This window comes from Drosophila willistoni, chromosome 3R, assembly GCF_018902025.1.
Source record: "Drosophila willistoni isolate 14030-0811.24 chromosome 3R, UCI_dwil_1.1, whole genome shotgun sequence".
Classification (NCBI taxonomy): domain Eukaryota; kingdom Metazoa; phylum Arthropoda; class Insecta; order Diptera; family Drosophilidae; genus Drosophila; species Drosophila willistoni.
In genome coordinates this window covers 14903059-14930113 of record NC_061086.1, presented here as the reverse complement: position 1 = coordinate 14930113, position 27055 = coordinate 14903059, and the positions used below count along the sequence as shown (strand labels likewise).

Below are 27055 nucleotides of genomic sequence, written 5' to 3'. Positions count from 1 at the left end.
GGCTCTGTCCTTTGGTTGTTATTGTTGTTGTTGTTGTTACTAGTTAGTTTTATAGTTGCTATGCAATTGTCGCTTTGCCACTGCCACTGACAGCCCAGTCCAGGGACGGTGCCAACAAATTGCGATTTCATGTGTGTGTACGTGTTGGTATTTTTTTTATTTTGGATGGGGATTACCTTTTGACTGTCTAATTTAGTGGTGGCAACTCACGCGATGTCATTAAAAATACAAAATACAAAAAACCAAATGAAAAAAAAAAGGAGAAAGACAACATAAGCTCTATAACTTCCATAGAACATAAATCAAATATGAAAATGTTTATTGATGTCCTGCGTATACTTTGATGACATAAACGGCGGGGCAAACAAAAAAGGAAACGAGTAGAACATAGTGACATCATTTCTCAAACAAATACATTAGCGAATACAACTACAAAGGGACAGGATGAGGAATATCATCAATTATGAGACATGACTGTAAATAGATATCTCCTTATACATATACATATATATAGAACAGAAACAGAAACAGGAATATAGACAGAAAATTGGAACTGCAAAACTCAAAATGTAGAAAGGGGAAAACAAACAAACAAAAATATGAAGTATATAGACTAATTTCAAATATATAACCTGCTCAATATTTGCGGCTAAAGCTTGGCGTGCCTGGATTGAGCACACGGCAATATTGTGAACTGGTCACGCAATAGTCTCCGGCAGCGTCGACCGGTCCAGTGGCCAGCTGATTTTGAGGATGTGACTGCTGCTGCCGGCGACGCATTGATAACGGTCATTGGCGCTGTTGGGCATTGTTGATGTATTCGCTGTGCCTTTGCACCTAAAACGAACAATCAAAACAAAATATTTCCATAGATGTGTAGATGTGTGATTCAAAGTGTGTAGGTGTGTTTGTGTGTGTGTGATTTGGTACTTACCACATCGGCAACAATCGGTTCCTCGATTTCTAGGCCCTGCAACGTTTGTTCGCGAGTCAAATGCAACTCAAAGGAATCTGTGGGCGTGACAAATACCACACGATGTTTGCGTGTCTGTAGAACATTGGCAATGACCAGCTGTGGCATGAAATGAAATGGAGTATTAAGCAACTTTAACCATCTAACCTCACCTGCCCGCCTTTACTCAATTCACTCACTCACTCACTCACTCACTCACCCACTCACTTACTCACCTTATGCTTGTATTTGTTGAGGCTGTCACGTGCCTTTACAATCAATAAGCTCTCGTCCGTTTCCAGCTTGAAGGATACAACATAGGCATGCGGCACCCAGAGGCTGGCCAGGGGTGCCAACATTTTTGGCACCAATTGCAATGAAATTGTTGGAGCCCCATCTCCCGATTGCATTTTATGTGTGGGCTGCGAAAAAAAACAACAAAAACATAAATAAATTTCATGATGATGGTTAGCATTTTAATGAAATGACAAGCCAAACGAGCCATATAAGCGCTGGCAATGAAACTGTGGATGGATGGGACAGGATCTGATGGGTTTGTGAATAGGGATTGGTCGGTCACAAAAGCATCATGCTGTTCATGCTCAAAAGGACGCACACACACACACACACACACATACACGCTGGGACAGTGAATATGTCCTTGCAAAAGGCCAGGGTTGCTTTCGCTTTTGCTTTTTACTTTGGTCTGCCACGTGGCATATGAATTACAACTAATTGAAAGCATAACTCAGCTGTAATGAGCTGACGGCAATGGCTGGCTGCACATTTAGTCGCAAAGCCCCTTTGAAATGTTTCCCCAAACCATTCACTTTCCTTCCACACTCTTTAAAAGGCACAATTTAAAAAAAAAAAGAGCAAAAACAAGGAATATTACACATACGCCATGTGCGACTTGTTGAATCTGATGTCCATTCTTGTTAGTTAAGCTTCTCTAAACTGCTGACCAGAGCACACACACACACCCACAAGCACACACACAGACAATGAAAAGCCGTAAGAAGTCTAAGTAGCCAGGACAATGTGCGAACACAAAAAGAACGTAAAAAACAGACTAAAAGGGACGCAAGCAATAGAGAAAAAATCATTGTTAAGTCAAAATATAGTCTCCTAAATACCCTGCATTTTCTTCTTTGTATTTATTGTGGGAATCATTTCAAGGCGTTAAGTTAATCCCTTTTACTTGTCATTTACTTGGAATGCTCTAGTCTTGGAAGCTTATCTAAAGAACAATTTCAATATACCTTTTCGACTCAAAAAGAGATTTGTGCAGGGTATAAAAAATAATAGAGCCTGAAGGCAACACAAATGAAAGGCAACTAGAATGAGATTGGGGAAGGTGGATGGACGAATGGTGGGTGGGTGGTGGCTAGTGACTGCTGGGAAGGTAGTTGAAGCTAGGCGCCATTGACAACGCCGCCGACATTGTGTCGTTGCTGATGATTAGAACTTTAAGCTTTTTAGAGGCAAAAAGTTGTTCTTGTTGCTGGGGTTTTTTTCTTCCACTTTTCAAGAACTGCCAACAGCTGTTGACATTGAATTCGGTGTCTATCTCGCTCTCTGATCTTCCTTTTCCCGCACTCTTTAGACTCGCAGTGCGTTCATGCGGAGCTCTTGTAAAATCTTTTGATTTGATTTGCGGATTTCAGCACGTCGCCTCTTCTTTGTCTGGTTCTGTTGGTGGGTCCTTCCCCATTAGTCCCTCCACCATTCCATATCTCATGGTAATGCACAATGTAGTTTACTTTTATAATTTCTTGTTTGTCTTTGCTTATTAGAATTTACTTTGTGTATTTTTTTTTTGGTCCCTTTTGTGTCCTTGTTTGCCAGCCAACTAAATTAATTCAAATGGTAAGTTGCCTCTTGCTTTTGCATAAATTTGTTAAGGCCTTTTAAGACTTTCGCGGCTGCAGCACTTTGAATATGATTCCGAAATTGAAATCGCTTTCAACCACCAGCATCAGAAGTGACTGTGATTCATTGTGAAGGAGGAGGTCTTACTTGTTCTTACTTGGCATTGAGTTAAAATTCAAATTGAATTAAAGTTCCCTTTAAAAAATTAACAAGTTTCAGAGGCTACAAACTTTAACATACATAAACTAAAACTTAATAATATTTAGTGGTTCTCTAATAAAAAAATGAAGAATGATTTGTTAACTTATCGGAATGTATTTTTTATGTATGTATGTGTATTTAAACGGCTTTTATATACTTAAGAGCATTGACTATTTTATGGAAATGCAAATGGGAAAATCATAAAATTTTCATTATTATTTCTTTTTTTTTTTTTGTCTTGAATAGAGGTAATATCACCTAATTCCTTCTTGGAATTTGTGATTCTTAATTCAATTTTTTCGCTATTGATGCCCTTTTACCATAATAAGTTATATTAACAATTTATCAAATGTGTAAAAAATAAGAAAATTAAAATCCTTTTGATTTTTGTAAATATTAGATTATTGAAATATTGAAATTCCGCTAATGATTGAATAAACAAAACTGTTATGGAGTATTATTTTAGATATTTTCCAAAAATAAATTCCGACATTGATAAATGCAGCTTTAAGGATAAAATTTCCCTCATTTTACATTCCTGGATCACATTTAAAAAATTTAACAAATAGGCCAAGAAAGTGTTTTCGATTTTTAGAAAGTGTTTGAATTTAAAACTCACACATTTTTCTACTCAATGCCAAATCATTTTGTGGAAAATATTCTTTTAATAAATTTTTCCTTGTTCTTTGGATTTTAATTAACATATGAAAAGCAGGAATTGGACACGTGAGGGTTCTCGTTTTTTTTGTCCAGAATTTAAAAGTGACAAGTCGTGTTGGAGCATTTGCATATGATGGGAAAAACTGGGTAAAAGGCAACAATTTGTCTATGGGAAACTCCTTTGTTGTTGTCAAAGCTAATGGCAGCAAATAGAACCAAAAAGAGGAAAGATGTTTTTTCTAATTGACAAAAGAAAGAAGACAAAATCAAAATTAAAAAATATTCAAATGATATTTACTTTACAGCTCATTACACATTTAGTGCAAAGTAGAAACTTGTAGCATTGCAAAAAGATAAGCCCCTTCATTGGTCAAGAATAAATGCTTTAACTCCTGTGGAGCCTATTAGGAGGGTCATTTAATCACTTGAATTTAAATGCATGTATTTTCTAAACTGGAGATAATTCGACAAACAAAAAGGGGTAAATAAGAGGGGAGAGATAAATATAAAAATTAAGTAAAAGTATGCCAAGTATGCACTTAATTTCAATACAAAACATCAATAGGCAGTATTCGTTGAAATCATGTTTCAGGCAATGAATGGATGGATCATTGAGAGAACATGAAACAATTTAATCAACCGAATGGGCGATTTGTGGCTAACGCCCACACACACACACACACGAAACCACTGACTCAAATACACTGGGAAAATATCTTCAGCGGGATAAAATGCATAAACTGTGAGGATGCAAAACCATAGGAAATGACTGAAAGGGGACTCAGGCGGTTGGCGACAAGTGGAAAACTTTCGTCCTTTCCCTGTGGGTGTGTGTGGGTGGGCTGTGTAGGTGTGTTTGTGTATGTGAAATAATATGCAAATGTAATGGGTAGGTAAAAACTACAAGGAAACTCATTCACACCCGCACCAATGGACATTTGATGCACTTGAAAGCCTTTTGCTGCTGAATGCGCTGCGCCACCAACAAGTCAGCTGACATCTGGGAACATTGGGAACAAGGGAACAAGGTGTGGCAAGGCAGCGACAAGCAGGAGTGTGGTCTGACAAGTAAACACATCTACGCGAACAATGACAATTTGAGAGAATACATAGGGGGAGGGGTAAGTACAGAGATAGACGAGAGGACGTGAAACATAAGAGGACGGGACAGAAGAGGACAGGACGGGACGGAAACATAAAACATGAAAATGAGTATAAAACTCGTGTAAAGGTAAACGAGAGTGGAAAAAAGGAGGCAGCACGTGGAAAATGTTGATGATACGGTTGGGCTAACACGATTCAAGTGAACCGTAACCAACCAGTGCGGAATAGAGAGAGCTGGTAACAAGTAAAAAAATATGTAAATCAAATTATATGATGAGAATGTTCAAGTTATTGCCACAAGGACATTTGCTATGAGTGGCAGGATTGTGTGTGACTTTAACCAACTCCTACAACCAACCAACCAAGCAACCAGATAGTCAGTCAGGCAGCCAGCCAGCCTCATGTCAATTACACGAAGAGGAAATGTGTCAGGCACTATGTAGCGGCAGCAACGAGCAAAGGAGCAAGGCAAACGCAAGCAATCAGAATCAGCTTTCGAAATCGATAAAAAGCAATTTCCAGGGGCAACTTGCGACTAGCTGCCAGTCGCACTCATTGATGACGAGTGCAATCAATTACAAGATTTCCCACATGGCGTCCCTGTCCCTCCCACTACCCCACTACCAATTCACTCACCATCATATCCTCGGGTATATAGAAATCGGAGACAGCCGCCGCCAAATACAAAACCGCACGCTCCTCAAACGCTGTCAGACACTCACAGGCGGCCCGAAGGAGCCACATATAATCCACAACACTGGTGAAATTCACGTACAGAATCATTTGTGTCTCGCGTGCTATTTTATATTTGGCCAGCACTGGCGCAAATACATCCACCGAGTCCGGCTTGATGGCTATCGTCGAGCTTTGACTATTGTCCGCTATGTCTAGCATATCGAAGAATTGCTGTCCTGTGAAGTGACGTGTAAAGGGCTCGAGAGATTTGTGCCGATGCATGAAGATGACAGCGTAATCATTATCCAGAAAGTATTCCGCCGAGGCAGATCCCCGAGTTCCAGCACTAAAGTTGTCCACAAATCGTACGGTATTATGCTCCAGTGGCACTGTAGTTCCACCAGACTATACATGTAGGATAAGGGTGGGATAGAAAATTGATTGATTGATTAAGTCCTCAAAAACCCACTTATCAATTTGCAATATATATCGAAAATTGACCTATATTTTAAAGACCATTTTACGGACAGATGCAAGAATACATTTTTAGACTATTTAAAATTGGAAATCAAAGAAACTAGAAAAGTGTGTTGATAAGCATCTAATGATGCTGCAAAGTATGCTATGCATATGAATATGAATAATCCTTCACAAATTAAGGACTATAATTTTAGTCGGAACTTCTACTTAGCATTCACTTGACACCGAAACGAGGTTAAGTCGGGACAAAACGCCCATAGAAAGAAATGAAACTAATTAATAGGAGTGGGTGGTATGGAATTATGGCATTCATATTTATGAGCCATTCTCCTTTCTGGCCCACCCGCCTACCGTTACGAGGACAATGCGATTCTGCAGCTTATTGTGTCGTTCGCAGAACTCTTTCAGCAACGAACGGTTATCCTCAAAATCTGCGGGTGGCAGATGCGTGTTGTAGAAGTCCTCCCAGTGCGTCATATTGATGCGATGATGCTGTCCTTTGCCTTTGTTAATTGGCTACGACAATGGAGTGGTCGGTGGTGGTGTGACAAGAGAAGCGCGCACGTGTACGTACTAACGCGAACAAGGCTTTGCTGTTGCCAAAAAAGTCAGAAAAACGAAACCTCTCTGTTGCGCCGGAATCTATAATTGGTAAACACAACGCGAACTTGAAACTTTGGACCGTCGAGCGAGGCAAAATTAAATTAAAGCTGAATTTAAAGCCGAGCAAATAAATTAATTACAAGGGCCTCCACACGGTCGAACTAGTTTAATTCAATATTTCGCACATTAACACTGGAGTGTGGGTGAAGGGGCGGATGGCGAGCGGCGGCGTTTCTGGCTTTCACTTGCTTTCTTGTTATCAATGAAAATAATGACGAAAACGCTCTCTGTCTATCCTTTTTCCACTCTCTCTCGTTTTCTCTCCCAGGATTAAAACAAGCGCGTGCAGGTATTCGCGGTGTGCACAGCAACGAGTTCTGTGAGAATCTGAATGATGAACGCAAGGACCAACAGGACACGGACACGCGCACTTAAGTTCGGCAATATATAGAAAGAACGCAAGTTCAAAGTGCAAACTACACAAACCGAACAAGTATGTGAAAATGACAACAGCTGATTTTCATAAAAAGATAACAAAAACAACACTGAATAACCCAGCAAACATTGGCTCAATTGATTTAAGTCTAGCAAAATTATATTGTATTGGGAAAAGTATACTTCGTAATAGTTTTATATACTTTACTTTATATAGTTGCAGAAATATAGAATATTTCAAAACTTTGTTTCCTTATCTTATGAATCCCAGTATTTTGAACTGTTATTTTAACAGCTGTTAGACGCAAAGTCGGATGCATTTCGCAAAAGCGCGCACTCAGTTAAAATTTTAAATGTGAATGAATATTTTTAAGATTGCCACCAATCAGAATAAAGGATTGGAAATTAATATGCAACAGGTATTTATAACATTTATATGCTCACACAAGATGTCAAGAAAGTACAAAATATAAATTTTGAAACAGTTTTGTAAAATCTGTAGATGATAAAATATTAATTTTGATTAGGAGCTCTATATGTACTGCATAATATTATTGTCATTTGGCTTTAGTTGTATGGGTTCCCAAACAAATCAAGGTTAGGTAATGACATTCGCACCCATGCGGGCCGGTTTTCCCCTTGTTGGCCATCAACATTCACTCGATTTCCAGCTGCCCGCTCCCAGAAGGGAGCCCAACGTCTCTGAAAAGGATTAGCCGCACGAATTCGACTACCACAAAGTCCAAGCATAGAGGCATTATCTGTATTGGGCCCGTCAAAACAGTCAACTGGACTCCATAAAGTATTTCCAATAGCCGGAAGCTGGTCAGGTGGCTGTGGCATTCCTTGGGCAGCTCCTGAAGGGTGAGCCGAAGGCCCTCTCTCCAAAGGTACTGGATTAATATTGCTTAGATCTAAAGGATGTTGCTGAATGACCGGCACTGCCTTTGCGAGTCGCATTTGTTCCCGCTGTTCTTGTCTTTTAATTTTCTCAAATGCTTGGTTTAAATGTTCCGTTACAGCCTGCAAATTATAACTATCTCTCTTTTTGGGTTTATTTTTCTTAACCTTTTTTGGTTTAGCACGCTTTTTTCGATCGCAGGGTCTTTTGGGTAGAACCTTATTATTGCACCGCCATCGCTTACGAGCCTTTGTCAGTTCGCCTCCGGACATTGATTCCTTGCTTATGAGATCAGTTTTCGGTTTGTTAGGATCTAAACGCGGTATGGTGGGCTAGCAAAAATACTTCTACTTATGTATATGTACATAATCGAATGCATGTATATAGGGACACTCACCGGTTTAGGTGTAACACGCGGTATGGGCATGACGGGTACGGCAGGTAAATCTCGTTGAACGTTGTCATATTGCAGGACACAACGTAATCCATATTCAGATGTCCCGGTGTGAGCCAATACGCCGGTACTTGTTAACGTATTTAATGACTCCGTTATCAATTCATCAATTGAATTTTGTGGATTCTGAACACTCATCTGGATCTTCACCATCTCCGCTATTGTATCCCGCTGGACAAAACTTCTAGGACCCGAAGCATGCAAAAGATATAGAGCCTGGATCACATTACAATTAATGTTAGGTTTTTTTTTTGGTAACTTTTGATTAAACATGTTTATACAATAAAAATTTAGGACTTTTTTCAGTGTGTATTTCGGTTGTATTTCGACTGTAGTTGAGAATAGAATGAGAAATATAGTCTCATGACTTTGATAAGTAAACTAAGTTAGAGGGAAATATTTTCCCCAGCCTACTTTGCGATTGATTTGGTCAATTCTCAATATTTTCCCCAGCCTACTTTGCGATTGATTTGGTCAATTCACAATTTTCGATTTCAAACTTATACCCATCCAAGTTTTTGAGTAATGCGACATTATGGAATTCATTTCGTGAGTGTTCTACATAGATCGTTTATTTAAATTACATATATGTTATATATATATATATATATATATATATATATTTGTAGTTTCGTGATTTTTGTATGCACTCTTTGTTTTAGTTTACTATAAATACTAAAATCTTCTGTTATATGTTGCAGGTATTTTTTGTTTTGAAACATAAAATTCACATTTTGTTTTGTTTTGTTTTGTATGTGTATATCAATTCATATTTTAGTTGAGCTTTAGCTCCAAATAACTGTGTGTATAGGAGAAGCTCCAATTTGATTTCAATTGTACGATTAAACATACAACTCGCATTATACATATAGATAATAATAATCGATATATAAATTTAAAGATAATTTTCATGTCTGTATGTATCTCCAAAAGCAGTTGTAGAGCGACAAAACATTTCCAGAGCTGATTTAACACAGACGGTATACAGTTTTCGATAAACAAAATGTTATCTTTAACTTTACTTAAAATTAATTAAATGGGTTTCTGAATTCCTCATCCTTATCCCGCATCATCTTTATATGCAGGTTAGGACAATTTGCTTTGTTCCGCGGCCACGTGCAATATGGGGTGGGGGAAATCATCAGTAAATGTGTATTTTTTGTTTTGTTGCTTTCAATTTTTCATTAAAACTCCCTGATGTGATCTATTCGCTCTTTTTGTGTGTAATGACTGCGTCGTCGATCTCCTCCTTAAGTTGATCCTTATCACCCCAGCCCCAGGTGGCATGAGTACCATCGCCAGTTCGCTTGACACGCTTCTTGATAATGTCGGGTGACACACTCTTCAAGTCATAGGCCCAGCCAATCTTAGCGAAGAAATCGATGAATGCTGTGGTCAAATTTAGGGAGTATTTGCCAAACTCGGCGGTCTTGTAATCCCAAGGGAACACATGATGATAATTGTGCCAGCCCTCTCCAAAAGCGAGTACAGCAACCGAAATGTTTTCAGAGGGATTGATGAACCTAAGGGCCAAAATAAATAAGAGTTTAGTAATGCTTTCAAGGCTATTTTATCTATTGAGCTACTTACTTGTCATAGGGGCGACCACCGAACTTGTGGGCAGCACTGTTCACCAACCAGGTGACATTAAGAATGAAGCACCAACGGAACATGGTGGCCACAAACCACGAATTAACCAAAGACTCATCCCAGAAGTACATGGGCACGGCAGTGGGAAGAATGAAACAGGCCAGGGGCATCAATAACATGTAGTATCTAAGGATATTAAACATAATTAGCTTTTTGACATTCACTGTATGAGTGGCACTTACTTCTTCTGGAACATTAGTACACGATCTGTACGCAAATCGGATAGATCAACTCCCTTGCCTTTGGCCTTAACATCCGGATGCTTCTTGCACAGAAGCCAGCCCACATGGGAGAAGAAGAAGCCACGGGTAGCATTATGAGGATCAGCATCAGTTTCCGAGTATTTGTGATGCACACGATGATCACGGGCCCAGTGGTAGGCGGCATCTTGGAAGGCAATTGTGTTGAAGATAGCCAAAATCACACGCAGTGGCCATTTGGCTTTGTACGAACGATGAGCCCATAGACGATGGGCACCAGCAGTAATTCCCAATCCAGAAACCACATATAAACCGAAAGCTGAAATAATAATTAAATTAATTCATAGTTAATAATAGTTAAAGGTATAAATTTATTTTATGGATATTATTCATTTGTCCTATTGAATGATATATTAAGCAACTATCTGTTTATAGCCGAATCGGTACTAGCCTAATCAGCAGTCTATGCCATGTTCTGTCTATATGGCAACACACATGGTCGATAGATGTGCCTATTCAATTTTCAAGGTTATCAGTATGCCAAATATGAAATAAACAACAATATTGATAACCTTATTCGAAATGTATGGCACGCGACGTCAAGATGACAAGAACATGTAAAGCAGAACATTTAACTGCGACTTGGTATTCTTTTCGACTTACCCAATGCAATTGTTTGCCATTTAGCCGATGTGAATATCAACCAGGCTCCATAAAGTGCAGCCAAATGCAAATAACCAAAGGCAATAATATTACGCCAGACCAATTTCAATTTTCGCTTTTCGGCCTTCTTCAGAACCGTAATATCCTTGACGAGTCCACCATCAGTAGTCTCAACATCGCATTCAAAGAGCACTCCAGTCGAGTCCTGTTGCAATTTTGTGGCACTCTGTTCAGATTCAGCAGCGGCATTCGCCGCGGCAATCAGTGAGTCCGTTATGGACGGGGCACCGGCATGAGCATTCGGTGGCATATTGCAGCAGCTGTAAAAAAAAACACAACAATAAACATTTAAACAATTAAATTTAACTGTTAATTAGCTATGCAAATTGTTTGTTTGAACTTGACATGCTTTGGGTGGGCCACAATGCGGACTTGTAGACAAAAAGAAAACCAAAAGAAAAAAAGTCCGTCTAAGTCAGATTGTTGTTAAGAAGGAAATGTTGCGCTAGCCAAGATGGTTGCCCACAGAAAAGTTGGACTTGCCAAAGAAAATCAATAAATGTTGAGCAAGTCCTTGGCAAATACAATTCCTGTGTTTGTAAATGATTAAAAAACCGCCTTTTTTTTTATGAGAATCTTAACACTTGCTTAGGATGAAGAGGCGGCAGGCAGCTGGGGTAGGTTAGGTCATTGGGAACCAAAACCTTGTGCCAAGGTTAAAGAAGACAACGCAAAAATCACATTTAATGCCCAAAGTGTCTGTATATGTACAGATGTGCAGATGTGTGTCAGCATGCCATGGAAAATTCCTAACTCGAATCAAAATTCCACCTACAATGTTATACACACAAACAAATAGACGCGAGAAAGCAAACAAAACACAATTGTTAATTGAAATCGCAAAGTTTCCATTTTCATATGCATGTGGGCATCTGTAATTCTAGATTTTACCTATTTTCCTATATTATGTTTCACACTATATTTTCACAGCCAAGCGCCGCTTGACTTCTTTTTAAAACATTTGTTTGCTACTGCAACAAAATTCGCACGAAGAAAGCTTTTTTGTTGCTTGCCACTCTCAGTCAAGCTTGAGTTTTTGTATACTCTAGCAGAGAGTATAATAAAATTGGTGGGAAGTTTGTATCATCAAAGATGAAAGCGTTTTCAAGGACAGAAATTAAATAGACGTCTTTGTTTAAACAAAAGTATGTTGAAAAAATATCACCAACAACTGTTGGCGAGAAATTTTGTACCCTTTATAAACATATTTAAGAACATATTATAAGAAAATTAATATTAATTCTTTTCAACCTGCTTAATTTTAGTTGCTTCAATAAATGACCTAGAGCCTGCTCGTTCAAAATATTTGAAAGCTATCCATTCCATTTGGCGTCCCTCAAAAATCTGCCGACCTTGTCATTGACCCCCACTGTAAAACTAGTTGAATGAAAATATAAACTGCTTTTATGGTAAAGGGCACATTGAAAGGGTATATAAGTATCGACATCGACACGATTCTTTTCTTTATTATTGGTTATTCTTGGGGTAAGCTTTTTTTGCAGGTGTGCGCGCACACATAGATTAGATGAAAGATTGCCAATACTAATCGCATGGTCATATTAAAGCCATTAGTTACTAAGGTCAGGGTTTTTTCAATTTTGATAAGTCTAGACAAAAATATCTAATCAAAAACATCGTGTGACGATGGCAAATAATTAACTCAACAATGCTTTTATTTGAAATAAGTATGTATGTAATCACCACGTGAAATGAGTAATTCTAGAAGTGAAATCATACGATGTGCCATTTGACTGGGTTATAGAGGGTAATGAAACAAGACAAAATAAACAGACAGACAAAATTCACTAGATCGATGGTGAGAGCTTCTCTTCCTATCGCGCAATAGTGCGAGAGAGAAAGCATTCGCCCACAAACAGAACAGCTGACAGAATAACTGGTAAAATGTGGGCTTTTGAACTTGAAATGTGTAGACGTGTAGCTTCCACCCCCACGTGCCCCTCAGCCCTAGAACGAAAGAGAAAGAAGAGCGCGCGCGAGAGAGACCGAGAGAAGTCCCGGCCGGCATCACGTTGCAATTGCGTGATTCTTTGGCATCCGAGATGCGGTGGCTATTCCGGGCTATATTGAATGCTTCTTATACATAAATTATCCGCTTAAAAACTGTAAAACCTTTTAATTAGGCATGCACCTCATTTAGTCACACTTAATTAACGCACTCAATATGCACCGTAATTTGCAGTATTCTGTAATTCTAACCTATTAATATGTACATATTTATTTTGAAGCAAACAAAAGCAAAAATACGAAACATTTAACCTTCTTTAAGACACTTTGACCGTTAAACTAAAGCCTTGGAATAGACAGCTTAAAATAATAAAAAAAAAAAAACATTAAGCATGCAGGGTCGCCGACCTCGAAATACCCTGTGTATTATTAAATTTAGCAAAACCTTCGGATCAAAATAATTACAATATTTATGAAAAAAAAATTTACTAAAATTATAAAACATTCTGACACTGAGAAAATGAAATATGTATGTGTTTACATTTTATTACTTAAAATTCTGACAATCCGTGATGAATCAGGGCTGCTTTTTTTGAATCACAATTCATTTAAATCACATTTGATAAGGGTATGCCGTTAGTCGATCTGACTTATTTTTATTTGTCAAATCGTGGTCGCCGCGAACTTTTGAAGAATAAGATCACAAAAAGAAAAGAGCTAAACATTGAAATTACATTGGACCCAACTAACGAACCCACGATCTAATTGTATTTACATTTGTAGATCCCATCTCTTTTAGTGATATTTTACGTAAACGCAAGAGTCAACGCACTAGGCAAATAGCAATTCCACCAAACAACTAACCTGTTTGCTTGACCAAGTCAATGGGAGACACGCGCTTTTCCTTTTCACCAGTTAGTCGAAAAATGCAAAAACTGTATTTTTCGTTTACTTCTTTTTTTCTTCTATTTACTGTAGTTGCTTTAACAGTGTTTGTGTGCGTGTGTGTGTGTTCTGAGGAGACACAACCACAACACGTTCGATTGCTAGAAGATTTCAAATCAAACTGACTTCAACTCGGCGCAGTGCCCAGCATTAAAGCTTTTTATGCAAGCTTTTTTTGCGCGATTTGCAATTATATTTCGTACTTTAATACGACACGTATGCCAACCCTCATAAAAAAGCCGAAAGGTGCGATTACTTCGGCTGTGACTCTAGGATGAATACTATATAGTAATCAGATTTCAAACTATGTATGTACATATTTGTTTCATGTTTTGATAGGTAAGATATCTTACAATAGCGTTATCCACAAAACACTTTAGCTAATTGAATTAATTTGGATAATATAAACGATATTTGCATTTCATTGGCGAGGAATGCAATTGCATAGCAATAAACGAATCAATTTGTCAAATTAGTCACTTAAAATACTCCTATTACCCTTTTGGACTTTGATCCTAACCACGTTAGATTCAAAATAGAAACAAACCTATCTAATCTGCTACCCCATCATAGGTTAACACCTGCTTCTATTGATAGATTTTGATAATGATGGCTAAGCTGATTCGATGTTTGCCCAACCCAATCAAATTTTAGGCAATTTTATGGGTCTTGTACTTTGGTACCCGTCCGAAAAAAACCAGTTCCCAGTTTTCAAGTCAGTCAATAACAAGACATTCAGTGTCTAGCTAAACAAGATCTAACACTAAGAAGAATATGTAAGAAACGGAAAAGTTTTGCATATGTTTTGATTTACAAACAAAAGAAATAAGAATTTGAAAAATATGCATTAATAATAAAAACGACGAAGGTTTTATACACTTTACTATTTAAAATTTCTGTCAATTTTAATTGTACTTTGAACTAATCCTGTTGATGTGATGATGATGAAATGTGTTTGAGAAAATCGTTAATCTTTCAAAAATTACTTAAGGACTTGTGAAAAGAAGGCTTAATAAAAACTACAGGCCTTTGTCCTCTGTGGAAGCTGGAAGCATTTTATATATATACTTTCTTATTTTATTGGGCCTGTGTATAAATCATGCCAGATGTTGTTGCATTTACTCGTGTTTAATGGATCAGAATAGCATATATAAAAGGTGAATCTAGTAAGGATGATCTCAATTAAAATAAGAGATACATTTGCTCGTCCGTTTTGCACATTTGTATGGAAAATCACAAGTCGTGTGAACTGTGTAGGCAAATATGAGATTAATCATTCAAAAATCTTAAATCGATCACTCAATCTTCCACTGATCGAACAACACGCTGTGTCCAACTGCACGTCAACAGAAATCCATAGGATTTGCTTATCAGGCACACAGCAATTGTAACGCGTGATGTCAAATGCCCAGTCACGTTACAGTGAAAGAAAGGACCTTGCGTCATTCCATCAGATGTGACGTCACGGAGGCGTGTGCGCATCCCGTGAAAATAACATTACATTTGTTGTTATCTTTCTCCTAGGTGCATTCATATGTATATGTATATTATATATTTATATTACCCATTAATGGGAATTACTAAATAAATGCGACTTGGTAATATGCCAATGGCATGTTCGGTTCTCTTTCTAATCAGCCATCCGCCGGAGCAGAGGCGAAGACGCATTAAATCGGCGTGGCACCAAAAGAATATACATATTTGCTTTACACATACACATAGCAAATAAAAAATGAATATAAATTAACTAAAATAGTTACTTACAGGTTGTGTAAATGTAATTGCGTAAATCTAAAATAATAAACAAACAAATTTGTAGTTCTAAGCTGCTAACAAGAAATTTTCCTCCGATTGAGTGTCGATAGACATTATCGATAAGCTAGAGATGCATGCATTCTAAATTCGATAACTCGATTGAGTGGCAAAAGCAAATGGTTTGAATGTTCAAGATATCTGTTGGGTTCCCCTCATTTGGAAATAGCTTTTGACCTTGAAGATGCTATAAGTTATAGCAAATAACTTAGTTACATGTTTATTTTAGCGGCCATAAAAATTAGTTGACAAATGACAATCCCACATGGAACTTTAGATCTTATCTACAAGGATTCATATAATGCATCAAGTTTGAAGACGGTCAAGAGATAACGCCAGAAAAATTCCAAGTTATAAAACTTTCCTACAGACGAAAAGAACCCAGTCCATTGATAAGCCTTATCAGCACCTGAATTTATGGTTAATAGCGGCAATAGCCATAAAAATCTGTGATTACGGTAACTAATGTTAATTATAATTTATTCAATCATTGAAAAACAATCAACCATTGTGGTACCACTTAAACTATATTGATAACATTACGATTAACATACAATTAAGATAAATAATATTTGTTGACAAGATTCGTTGAAAAGTTTGTAGCTGGATTAGTCTGCCATTTTATTGACCAAGAGCACAGCTTGAGTATCCTCTGTGGTGATATCCTTATCACCCCAGCCCCAAATTTCATGCGTGCCATCGCCTAAACGACGTACTCGCCTTTCAATCGTATCGGGAGCAACGGTTTTAAGGTCATAGGCCCATCCGATCTTGGCAAATAAATCAATAAAGGCCGTAGTCAGATTTAGAGAGTAATTTCCCCATTCGGACGTCTTGTAGTCCCATGGGAATACATGATGGTAGTTATGCCAACCCTCTCCAAAGGTGAAGAACGCCACCATGGCGGTTTGCGATGGATTGATGGTTTTATCGTAAGGGCGGTTGCCAAACTTGTGTGCTGCGCTATTAACCAGCCATGTAGTATTCAATTGAAAGCACCAACGAAACATTGTGGCCACAAACCAGGCATTTAGTAACGACTCATCCCAGTAGTACACTGGTATCAAAGTGGGCAAAATAAAGCAGGCCAATGGCATCAAGATCATGTAGTGTCTGAAAGTTAAATTAAAATCCAAGTTAAACCTTCATAACACAAAAGCTTTGTTTAATATTTAGTATATGCTTACCTTTTCTGAAACATCAGAATGGGATCAGCCCGAAGATCAGACAAATCTAAGCCCTTACCCTTGGCTACAACATCAGGGTGCTTCTTGCACAGAAGCCAGCCCACATGGGAGAAGAAGAAGCCACGGGTAGCATTATGAGGATCAGCATCGGTTTCCGAGTACTTGTGATGCACACGATGATCACGGGCCCAGTGGAAGGCGGCATCTTGGAAAGCAATTGTATTAAAGATGATTAGAATCAGTCGCATGGGCCACTTTGCTTTGTAAGAGCGATGTGCCCACAAACGATGAGCTCCACCGGTGATGCCTATCATTCCCATAGAGTATAATGCAAAAGCTGAAAACAAAGATTGATAAATAAGAATAGCTCATCTAAGGAAATTCATTTTGTGGGATTTCAAACTCACCGAAGGCTATAGTTGTCCACTTTGCTTGGAACAATAACAAATATCCACCATATAGAGCGGCCAAATGTAGGTAACCGAAAAGAATAATATTGCGCCAAACCAGAGCTAGTTTCCGTTTTTCTGCCTTCTTAAGAGGACGTATATCGGTGGCCAAGGCTCCATCTACTGTATCTGCATCTGCTTCAAACAAAACTCCCGTCTGCTTCGATGACTTATCATCAATATCAGGATAAGTGGACGGCAAAGTGTTTGGAGGTGGTAATGTTGCGGCATTTGGTGGCATTTTTGCGACGGCTCTATAATGATTTTTTTGAATATTTATAAGTTTTTTATTCCGTGGATTACTGTGCATTCTGTTACTAAAATTTGTTTGCAATGACCGACACAATTAAAAGCCATTTAGAGGTCATTTTTAGGTACTTTTATTACCTTTAAATCATTCAAATTTGTTATTTTTTTTAATTCTTTGCCACTATTCTTGTCTAAAAGGAAGCTTTTTTTACGAATTTTTCAGGAGCAAGATATTTTAAGTAGGTCTCCGGTAACTTTGAATACAGTTCTGTTCCCGTTTGGCAAACAGCAGACTATATATAAACTAATTGTAAATAACCTTGAATTAGGTTGTATAATTTTCACTCAACTTTTCAATATTATGTCAGTGAGGTTTTTGAAATAAAAATTTGGAGTCATTAGGGGTCAGGTAAAATTGAATTTCAATTCGTTCTAATGCATTTATGTAATTTCAAATTTGAAATGCAATTACTTCAGATTTATTTTACCTTACATTTACTTGAGAAAAACGAATGTTAAATGGAATCTTATCTCTTTTTTTTTTGCTGACACTTTAACTTTAAGAACAAAAAACTTTACAACTTTTCACGCTCACTGTTTAAGTAATTAATTTAAAATATATAAAATCTGTTTTTTTCCGCTATGGATTTGTGTTTGTTTTTAGCGCGCTCAGTTTGGAACAACCTTCTTCGAAAACTTCTGTCTTGAAACTGTTTGATTTAATGAAAAGTGCACTTACGTTTTGTCGGAATAGACGTGTTTAAATAAATTAAAATTTAGTTTTTAAGCAGGTACTTGCAGGTACTTGCTTGATAGACAATGTGGAATATTATGAATTGAGTTCAGTATTTGCTAACGCTATAAATACGAATTCGAATACGCCATTCTTATCAGAAAGGGATACAGATTAAGACCACCTCCCAAGCATGAAAAACTAGAGTGACTAACTTCTGCTTTCTTATCAATAAATAGTACAATTTCGGTAAATATCTTTTGATTGTCAATAAAATTTCCATATAAAAATAACTTAACTTATTAAAAAAACAGATATTCTTTATATTTTATATTTTTACATTATTTTCTTAAATAAGTTTGAATATTGGAATTAAGATTGGTCTTTTTAAATCTTCTTTACCAGAGACTTGCTTAAGGTTTTCACTTTGTTTACGTTTGCAAAAAAAACACATTGATTGAGAATTAATCTTTATTTTTTAATATACAATGTACATATTTTATACAAATATATTTTTAATGATTTTTCTTACATAAATCGTTGGATTGGATGTTGATCCAACGTATTCCAAGCACTGTATTCAGTAATGAATTGACCAAAAAATAATCCTTATGATCGGAGAAAAGGATAAAATAAAATTTCGCGCATTTCTGTAAAAATTACAAAAACAAACGTCATATGTTAACCAAAAATTCATAAGCGAAATCTATTTTTAAATTTGAGCCAGACACCTGGTAAAATCTATTTTGCAGATTACACCTGGCATTGGGGTTTTCATTAGAATTCATACTCCTAATCTGCTACCAAATTTTTAGTGATACTTTTGTTTATGAGTAAACACTTGATAAGAACTTGCATTTCTCATTCAATTTCATACGATATAAATAACAACCGAAAATTTTGTTATTACCCATTTTGCACTTTGAACCGATGACAACGAGACTACCAGTTTATAATCGTGTTTTTATTTCTTATTTTGGTCATAAACTATATTCATGTTAATTGTTCCAAGGAGCAAGGTACGCGCTGTAGCTCTTTGATGATCGGTATGGTCAGTTTTGATGAATCTTTATTATTCTTTTTACCGTAAAGACACCTCCCCTGTAAGGAACTCATGACAAGTAGACAATCCACGAAGCAAATTATAACTAAAAGGTTGTCCCTACAGCATTTTCAATTTGTTTTGAAAAATTAGTTATGAACTTTCATTTTGTTGTTAAGTGTACAAAAAAAAAATAAAAACAACCTAATCTACCATGTCTAGACTTGCCAAATGATTCATAAGGTGGTAGGTTAGTAACGATATTTTCTATATATGTTTGAATATATGCCAACGGTTCCGCTATAATGATAGCGTGATCGGAAATGTTGATCACGGAAAGCTTTTGTTGGCAGTAGCTTTCATTAAAGCGCTCCCTACCGTTGAAATTTGTCGGATTCAAGATTTTAGTTAGAAAAAAATTGATATATTTAATTTACCAACTTGCTGAACTGCTCTTATAAGAACGTATAGTAGATCAATGGAAAAGCAAAGAAGCTTCCTCTAGGCAACTGGACAACGAATTTGATATAAGTATATTACAACTATTTGTCTTTGGGCTTCGATTTTGAATCGTTATTTTCACCACTACTAGTGGACTCAGATTTGACTTCTGCCTTGCTCTCAGATTTTGGTTCGGCAGGCTTTGACTTTTTTTGTGCCTTTTCGGCTTGCTTTTGTTTCTCGGCTTCAACGCGAGCGGCCTCCTCTTCTTGTTTTTGTTTCTCCTTCTGGGCAGCCGCAGCGGCAACATCTTCATCATCCCAATCGGCCATGGAGCGATCACGTTTAAGCCAGGAGTGAGTAGTGTCCGCTTTGAAAGCTGAAGAAAATGTTTCGAATTTAGTTTTCCGTTATTCAAAGAAAATATAAATTTTAAGAAATTTACTTTGATTGAACCACTTAATTCCGTTCTGCATATCTTCGATTATCTCTCGGGAGGTGTACATTACTTCGTTCTGCACGGCCTGATGAAAGGTCGAAGTTTCAAAAGCACCCGAATAAACCGAGTTGCGATCATGGTTTAGGGCACGCTGTGGAAACTTGGCCAAACAAGTGGCTAGCTCTACTGCGTTGCCAAGTGCTGTTCCAGTGGGCACTATGCGATTTACCAGGCCAATGTCGTGGGCTTCCTGTGATCCCACTGGACGTCCAGTGAGTATTAAATCTAAAGCGCGGGACAAACCGATCATAGCCGGCAAACGAACAGTACCGCCATCCAGCATGGGGACACCAAAGCGTCGATTGAAGAATCCAAGCACTGCGGATTCCTCCATTACGCGTAAGTCACACATTAGAGCCAATTCCAGGCCATTCCCTATACAATAGCCATTGATGCTGCAGACAACCGGCTTTTTAATTTGCCTTCGTGTGGGACCCACTGAGCCCTCGGGGCGCATAAGTATATCCACACTAATTTCCTCTTTTTCGTCGGTGCTCATCTCAAGAATGTCGAAGCCCGAACAGAAAGAACCCCCTATGCCATACAGGACAGCCACTGGCGAGGTCTCGTCCTGCTCGAAATTAGCAAAAGCATCGCACAACTGCGACGCAGTGCTCGAATCAATTGCATTGCGTTGCTGCGGGCGATTGATACCAATGAGGGTAATATTTTTGTCCTTTTCTACCAGAATGGTTTTCGCTGGGATCGACGCAGCCTCCGCATTAGGTGCGGCATCTATTAAAAGAATTATTAAACAATTTTTCCAATTACATATTACCAACGTGATTTTACCTTTTCTTAGTCCGCTGGTTGTAACCAATGTACGGTGAAAGTTCTTTATTGTTGATGAGTGGCGTACCAGGGCAGTCGGCCTTAGGAGCCTTCTAAAATGAAACATAATCAAAACGAAGTCCAAATTGAGGATAACTTTAATTTTAATTTATTTTCCGTGCGACACAAGCATAATATATATTTCTGTGCCTTTCTGGTATTTTTGGTGTGACCGTTTCCAGCACTGAAACACTGCTCTGCCGGCCTGCAATATTATCCAACACTTCAATTTTCGCACTTGGCGTCATTTATATCTCATTTCGCAAAAAACTAATTATTTTTTCAAAATTTTATAATGGTAATGGAGGTAGATTTAACCGAAAATGTTCCTAGCATCGAACTCACTGAAGCTGAGAGCGAGTTGTATGACAGACAAATAAGACTTTGGGGTTTGGAGTCTCAAAAGCGGTAAGTCCCGGTACCGGCAAAAGCATCTTTCCCTTTTTTGCTAAATATGTGTATGTATTTCGCAGACTACGCACGGCAAAAATACTGATCTCCGGCTTAAATGGACTTGGCGCGGAAATAACTAAAAATATTATACTGTCTGGAGTCAGTTTGGTGAAGCTACATGACGACAAATTAGTCACCGAGGAGGACTTTAGTTCTCAGTTTTTAGTACCACGCGAAAGCCTGACTACCAATCGGGCCCAGGCATCACTAGAACGCGCCCGCGACCTCAACCCAATGGTTGATATATCTGCTGATACCGAGCCTCTAAAAAATAAAACATCGGAATTCTTTGGCCAATTTGATGTGGTTGTCGTAAATGGACAAAGCAATGAGGAATTGTTACGAATCGACACTATTTGCCGCGAAAAAGGTGTCAAATTCTATGCTTCAGATGTATGGGGTACATTTGGATTCTTTTTTGCGGGCTTACAGACGCATCGATATGTAGAGTTAGTATAGATTTGATTTTTTGTTCTATGGACATTTTTATTTATATTTATTTATTTGACAGAGACGAAATCAAGTACAAGCTCATATCGAAGCCAAAGGAAAAGCCAAAATATGAGACTGTTTCCAAACCAGTCCAGCATGAAGTTGAGTATCCAGCCTATTCTTCTTGGTTGAATTTTAATATTAATGCTGCGGGTTATCAACGCAAACTGAAACGCAATGGTCCCGGTATTGTATTGCTGCGGATACTTCAGAAGTTCCGAATAATCCACAAACGTGATCCCAGCTATAAAACGCGAGAGCAAGACTTGACCAAGCTCCAGGTTATCCGGGATGAATTAATATCTAGTCCTACGGCAACTGATTTAAATGAGCAAGTTCTGGGCATGCTCTTTGCCCAAATTTCGCCGGCAGTGGCCATTGTTGGTGGCGTTGTCGCACAAGAAGTTATTAAAGTGATAACCAAGGTAGAGGCACCACATCGCAATTTGTTTATCTTTGATCCCAACACCTGTGCTGGCTATGTTGAAACAATCGGAGTTAATTAACCGAATCTATAATAAAGTTCTTTCTAAATCATTTTGTAAAACACCTCATATCCGAAATTTATTTTGTTTTTATTATGTGTAGAAAAGCTTAGCTTGTAACGTAGTTTGTTTGAAGTGTTTACGGGATGCTGGCCAAATAGTCCTTGATTGCGGAAGGTTTTAGGCTACGGAAGCCGTTCTCATCGCAAATGCCAACTTCAATATTGTCGGGCGTCATTTTACCCTCGAATCCTTCCTTGAGTGTAAGAATGGCAGTGTGTACAGCATCCTCAAGCTCTAGATCTTCGCTATACCTGTAAAAGCAAAAGATTAAGAATCGAAAATCACTTTATTCCCTAATTAATCACACTGCTTACCGCTTCTCTAGAAAAGTCTTGCCAGCTACAGCATTCTTGCCCATAGCTGTAGCCTTCCAAGCAAAGTAGGCGCCAGATGGATCAGATTGGTATAGATAGGGGCGACCATTATCCCATCCACAGATCAGCAAAGATACACCAAAAGGACGAACTCCACTGTGGTATAAAATGGATATTCATTTTGAAAGATAAAAAGCCTAAATCTTTTACTCTTACCCAGATTGGGTGTACTCTTGCATGAGATTAGCCACCCGCTGCACCAGTTGCGTCACTGGAATGGACTCCTTGTAGACCAGGAAATAATTTTGGGCAATTTTACGCGCTTGTTTTACCAGCAGACGGTAATCTGGGCCCATGCCAGAGTAAACCATGCCAATATACTTGTTTATCATCTCAACTCGGTTTACACTATGTTCTTCATACAGCGCTGATTTATGTTTGTTCTCTGTGGCAATGACGACGCCGTTGGAAGCTGTTGAAACCCAAATTGATGGCCGATTAATTTCGAACGAATATAATGGAGAATTCTTTGCATACCCATAATGCCCACTGAGGGCGCCCCACCAGATACTGCGGCCAAAGCATACTCCAGTTGTACAAGCTTTCCCGAAGGACTAAAAAAAATATTTAACAATTACAATTCGCTTTTATGCCAGTCATTCTTTCAGGTTAGGATAAGAAATATCAATTCCCGGCAAACCGGTCAAACTCTTACCTGAAAGTCGTCAGGGAGAAGCTGTAGCGTTCAGTAGCCATAATTTTTAACTTTTCTTAAGACTTCTTTATTCAAATATAAAAATTCAACAACCAATTTCGCAGAGAAACAGAAATGACACAGCAATTGAGCAGCGGCAATACAGGGTTGCCAGTGCCTTCGATTTAGACTTAGTGGCACCGTTATTGTTTATTGGCAACCATTTAAACTAGAGACGGACACGGGCTTAATTTTTGACGGCACAAAATCAAATAAAGTAATTTAATTAATAATAACCATACAGCAGTATAATATATAGAACTGGCGGAGAAAATTGAAAATTTGGCTCTAGGCAGTTAAAAAACTAACGAGAAATTTGCAAATACTTCAGGTACGTTTTCCTTTAATCTTAAGTACAACCATGCAATTCTCGTTCGTGATTTGAAGGTAAGGCCCGTGTCCATCTCTATTGAAAACTGAAATAGTGCAAAGCGAACTGCTTCTGGCAACTCTATACAGAATAATTTTTAAGAAAAATACAAAAATTCATTTTAAAAGAATTATGGTTCGTGGAGCACTTCGAGGCGGTCGGCCGATGCGGGGTGGCGGTGGAATACGTCCTCCATTTAAGAAAACATTCGTTCCACGGCATCCATTCGATATAACTCTGGCAGAGGTTTTCTTTCCAAAAGTAGCACCGGCTACCGACGATTCTGCCCTGACTGCGGTAAATAATCAATAAACACGTTCACACAGACACATAAGTACATATATCATATGTGAATATCGTATGTTGTTATAGGCACTATTGAAGCGAAATCAGGATTTCTTAAGTCCTACTCCGGCGGAGCAGACAGCAATTGGAAATTTGGTTTCAAAGGTTCAGGCTGTTTTGGATAATTTAGTGGTTGCTCCAGGCGACTTTAATACTTGCGTAAGGACAACGATTGATTTTTTTTTACTGTAAAGACAATTCATCTATAAATTATTTTTGTTTTCCATAGCAACTAGAAGAAGTTCGCCAAGTGGGCTCCTTCAAGAAGGGTACTATTCTTTCTGGCAATACCGTAGCTGATGTCGTTGTTATTCTCAAGACACTGTAATAATACTACATGCCATTGTTTATGTGTTATTTATTAATATTGTAAATTTTGGATTTTCAAGGCCTACAAAGGAAGCTGTGGACGCTCTGGCGAAGAAAGTTGAAGCTGATCTGAAGACCAGCATGAAGACTGAAGTGCTGACAAAGGGCGAGCAGCACACCATTCTGGCGCACGAAAGAGGCTTTGATATATCGAATCAGCAGGCAAAGGTCCGCATTCTTATTTCTACATTGCCCCAAAATCTGCGCAAGCTTGAACCAGAAATTCACATGGACCCCAAATATACGCAAAGCCATTTGGCAGCTATTCGTCATACACGCTGGTTTGAGGAGAATGCTCACCATTCGTCAATCAAAGTACTGATTCGGATTCTCAAGGATCTCACAAAGCGTTTTGATGCCTTTTCGCCATTGTCTCCCTGGATGCTGGACCTAATTGCGCATCTCGCCATTATGAACAATCCATCGCGTCAGGCCCTGCCTATCAATTTGGCATTCCGTCGCGTGTTCCAGTTGCTGGCAGCTGGCCTGTTTTTGCCTGGTTCGGCGGGCATTACTGATCCCACAGAACCGGGTCACATTCGTGTACACACGGCAATGTCACTGGAGCAACAGGATGCATGCTGTTATACAGCGCAGACATTGCTTCGGGTATTAGCTCATGGTGGCTATAAACATATTCTAGGTCTGGAGGGCAATACTAGTATTGTGCGCGAGATGTCAGTGTGGAATGGTGTGTGTGTCTCGCCACTTGGAGCCGTTTATGAGAAACCAACGGACAAGAAGGAAGGAGATGCGGAGGAAGACATTGAGATGATCGAAAATGAAAACGAGGATGACGGTAGCGACGATGGTGCCGAATGATTTAACAGTTTTATTTAAGCTAAATGACATTCATTGTATTGCTAAATAATCATAGACGCCCCAGTTATGGGTTCATCCTCATTTAAACCGATTGCCAGTTCTTTGTCAATAATATCAAAAAAATTCTCAGCCGACAGACCGCTTGGTTCACTGACTTTAATAGCTATGTCAGCACGTTGAAGACGATGTCCTTTCTTTAAACTTCGAGCGGCCACAAGTGACTTACCTAATTTACTGCGGCATGGCAATTCGCAATCCAAAATACACTTCTCTCTTCCATTGTTATCGAGAGCTTCCTCTAAATCCCTTCCGCCATCTAAAAGACCTAAAATATCCTCTGGCTTAACTGTATCGAATCGAAAATTTTCTATGCTTCTAATCAATGAACGAAATTCATTTGGTTCCAGGGAGCACCGATGATCCGAACCCTTCTGTGACTTGTCTAAAGTAAAATGTCGCTCAATAATTTTGGCGCCCAACAAAACTGCGGCCTTAGTTATGGTAATACCCAGCTCATGGCCCGAATAACCAATAATTAAATGGGGATATCTTTGCTTCAGAATGGAAATCCATTGCAAATTACAGTCCTTCGGCGCAGTGGGATATGATGAAACACAGTGCATTAAGGCATATTTCTTATGATTTGCCTGATCCATAATATCGACTATTTTAGATACCGTCAACATTGATTGCATTCCGGTTGAGATTACCAAGGGTATTCCCAGATTGGCGGCCTTTTCCAATAGTGGAAAGTTGTTAGCATCTCCAGAGCCTATCTTAATGAAGGGCACTTTAAGCTCGGCCAAAAATTCCAAAGAGTGCTATAATTAAAGTTAACAATCTAATTGCGTTTCTATAGTTTTTTTCTATTTGATCTTTACCATATCCATTGCGGAAGCAGTGAAGTCAATGGAAATTTCTTGACTATAGGCTTGTAATATCCTATACTGCTCATAAGAAAACTCCAAAAACTCCTTATGTTCTCCATAAGTTGAGCCCCAAGAATGTTTGCTTTTATAATCTCGTTCAAGGGCAGAACGGGTAAACTTGGATGGCAAATTAGACTTTTGAAACTTCACACAATGACAACCCGCTTGCTTGGCCTCGTATATCATCTTTATAGCTACATCCATAGATCCTTGATGGTTTTGGCCAATCTCGGCTATTATATATATTCCATCTGTACGCTTCTTGTCCAAAATATCGAGCAAAAGCATCTTTGTCCAATCAGATTTTTGAGCAGACTTAATTAATTTAAATTAACAGTCAATTGAGTCTATATGGGTGTGGATAAAAAAAAACGGCCACACCAAATTATGGTGTTGCTAAGAGAAAAGTATTCTCATATACTATAAAACTGTATTTAAATTCTAAATTTAATTTTAAAGAGGGATTTGGGAACAAACTCGTATTTAAAATAGCAACCAATCGGGTAAAAAATTTTGCCCGGTTTGAACGCGCTGTTCAATTCACAGTGGCTCCATCTAGGTTACTTAATCGATACTCGATAGGTTAAAATGGCGGC

The 27055-nt window shown here is 38.3% G+C and overlaps 8 protein-coding genes across 13 annotated transcripts; 2 read left to right on the top strand and 6 right to left on the bottom strand.

Moving 5' to 3' along the window:
* Positions 1-286: 286 nt before the first annotated feature.
* On the bottom strand, positions 287-7051 carry LOC6650618 (phosphopantothenate--cysteine ligase). The gene is made up of 5 exons (XM_023180282.2): positions 6296-7051; positions 5426-5869; positions 1189-1374; positions 935-1072; positions 287-837 (listed from the first exon to the last, which is right to left on the bottom strand). The coding sequence occupies exons 1-5, from the start codon at positions 6419-6421 to the stop codon at positions 790-792; spliced, it is 942 nt and encodes a 313-aa protein (XP_023036050.1). The 5' UTR covers positions 6422-7051; the 3' UTR covers positions 287-789.
* A 336-nt stretch (positions 7052-7387) lies between these two features.
* On the bottom strand, positions 7388-15651 carry LOC6650273 (acyl-CoA Delta-9 desaturase). 3 transcript variants are annotated; one of them, XM_015176776.2, is made up of 6 exons: positions 15585-15651; positions 10851-11170; positions 10170-10506; positions 9928-10113; positions 8281-9860; positions 7388-8215 (listed from the first exon to the last, which is right to left on the bottom strand). In XM_015176776.2, exons 2-5 carry the CDS (start codon positions 11158-11160, stop codon positions 9542-9544), a joined length of 1152 nt encoding a protein of 383 aa, XP_015032262.1. In that variant the 5' UTR covers positions 11161-11170; positions 15585-15651; the 3' UTR covers positions 7388-8215; positions 8281-9541. The 3 variants fall into 3 exon arrangements, with proteins under 3 accessions (XP_015032262.1, XP_002074004.1, XP_046868206.1); XM_002073968.4 differs by lacking the exon at positions 15585-15651 and adding an exon at positions 13740-13932; XM_047012250.1 differs by lacking the exons at positions 7388-8215; positions 8281-9860; positions 9928-10113; positions 15585-15651 and adding an exon at positions 13740-13936 and having other exon boundaries at positions 10166-10506.
* Positions 15652-16085: 434 nt separating this feature from the next.
* Positions 16086-18326, bottom strand: LOC6650272 (acyl-CoA Delta-9 desaturase). Of its 4 annotated transcripts, none has more exons than XM_015176773.2 (4): positions 18257-18326; positions 17227-17522; positions 16820-17156; positions 16086-16745 (listed from the first exon to the last, which is right to left on the bottom strand). In XM_015176773.2, exons 2-4 carry the CDS (start codon positions 17507-17509, stop codon positions 16241-16243), a joined length of 1125 nt encoding a protein of 374 aa, XP_015032259.1. In that variant the 5' UTR covers positions 17510-17522; positions 18257-18326; the 3' UTR covers positions 16086-16240. The 4 variants fall into 4 exon arrangements, with proteins under 4 accessions (XP_015032259.1, XP_015032260.1, XP_015032261.1 ...); XM_015176774.1 differs by lacking the exon at positions 18257-18326 and adding an exon at positions 18011-18203; XM_015176775.2 differs by lacking the exon at positions 18257-18326 and adding an exon at positions 18006-18171.
* Positions 18327-19694: 1368 nt separating this feature from the next.
* LOC6650271 (probable enoyl-CoA hydratase echA8) lies at positions 19695-21215 on the bottom strand. The gene is made up of 3 exons (XM_002073966.3): positions 21025-21215; positions 20179-20967; positions 19695-20112 (listed from the first exon to the last, which is right to left on the bottom strand). The coding sequence occupies exons 1-3, from the start codon at positions 21128-21130 to the stop codon at positions 19835-19837; spliced, it is 1173 nt and encodes a 390-aa protein (XP_002074002.1). The 5' UTR covers positions 21131-21215; the 3' UTR covers positions 19695-19834.
* Positions 21216-21277: 62 nt separating this feature from the next.
* Positions 21278-22571, top strand: LOC6650270 (SUMO-activating enzyme subunit 1). The gene is made up of 3 exons (XM_002073965.4): positions 21278-21471; positions 21537-21965; positions 22028-22571. The coding sequence occupies exons 1-3, from the start codon at positions 21359-21361 to the stop codon at positions 22512-22514; spliced, it is 1029 nt and encodes a 342-aa protein (XP_002074001.1). The 5' UTR covers positions 21278-21358; the 3' UTR covers positions 22515-22571.
* Positions 22565-23741, bottom strand: LOC6650269 (proteasome subunit alpha type-2). The gene is made up of 5 exons (XM_002073964.4): positions 23586-23741; positions 23408-23484; positions 23087-23342; positions 22871-23026; positions 22565-22807 (listed from the first exon to the last, which is right to left on the bottom strand). Exons 1-5 carry the CDS (start codon positions 23624-23626, stop codon positions 22633-22635), a joined length of 705 nt encoding a protein of 234 aa, XP_002074000.1. The 5' UTR covers positions 23627-23741; the 3' UTR covers positions 22565-22632.
* Positions 23742-24041: 300 nt separating this feature from the next.
* On the top strand, positions 24042-25617 carry LOC6650268 (interleukin enhancer-binding factor 2 homolog). Its single transcript, XM_002073963.4, has 4 exons — positions 24042-24291; positions 24367-24498; positions 24569-24663; positions 24729-25617. The coding sequence occupies exons 1-4, from the start codon at positions 24127-24129 to the stop codon at positions 25528-25530; spliced, it is 1194 nt and encodes a 397-aa protein (XP_002073999.1). The 5' UTR covers positions 24042-24126; the 3' UTR covers positions 25531-25617.
* On the bottom strand, positions 25572-26785 carry LOC6650267 (sialic acid synthase). The gene is made up of 2 exons (XM_002073962.4): positions 26412-26785; positions 25572-26351 (listed from the first exon to the last, which is right to left on the bottom strand). Exons 1-2 carry the CDS (start codon positions 26745-26747, stop codon positions 25572-25574), a joined length of 1116 nt encoding a protein of 371 aa, XP_002073998.1. The 5' UTR covers positions 26748-26785.
* Positions 26786-27055: the final 270 nt, after the last annotated feature.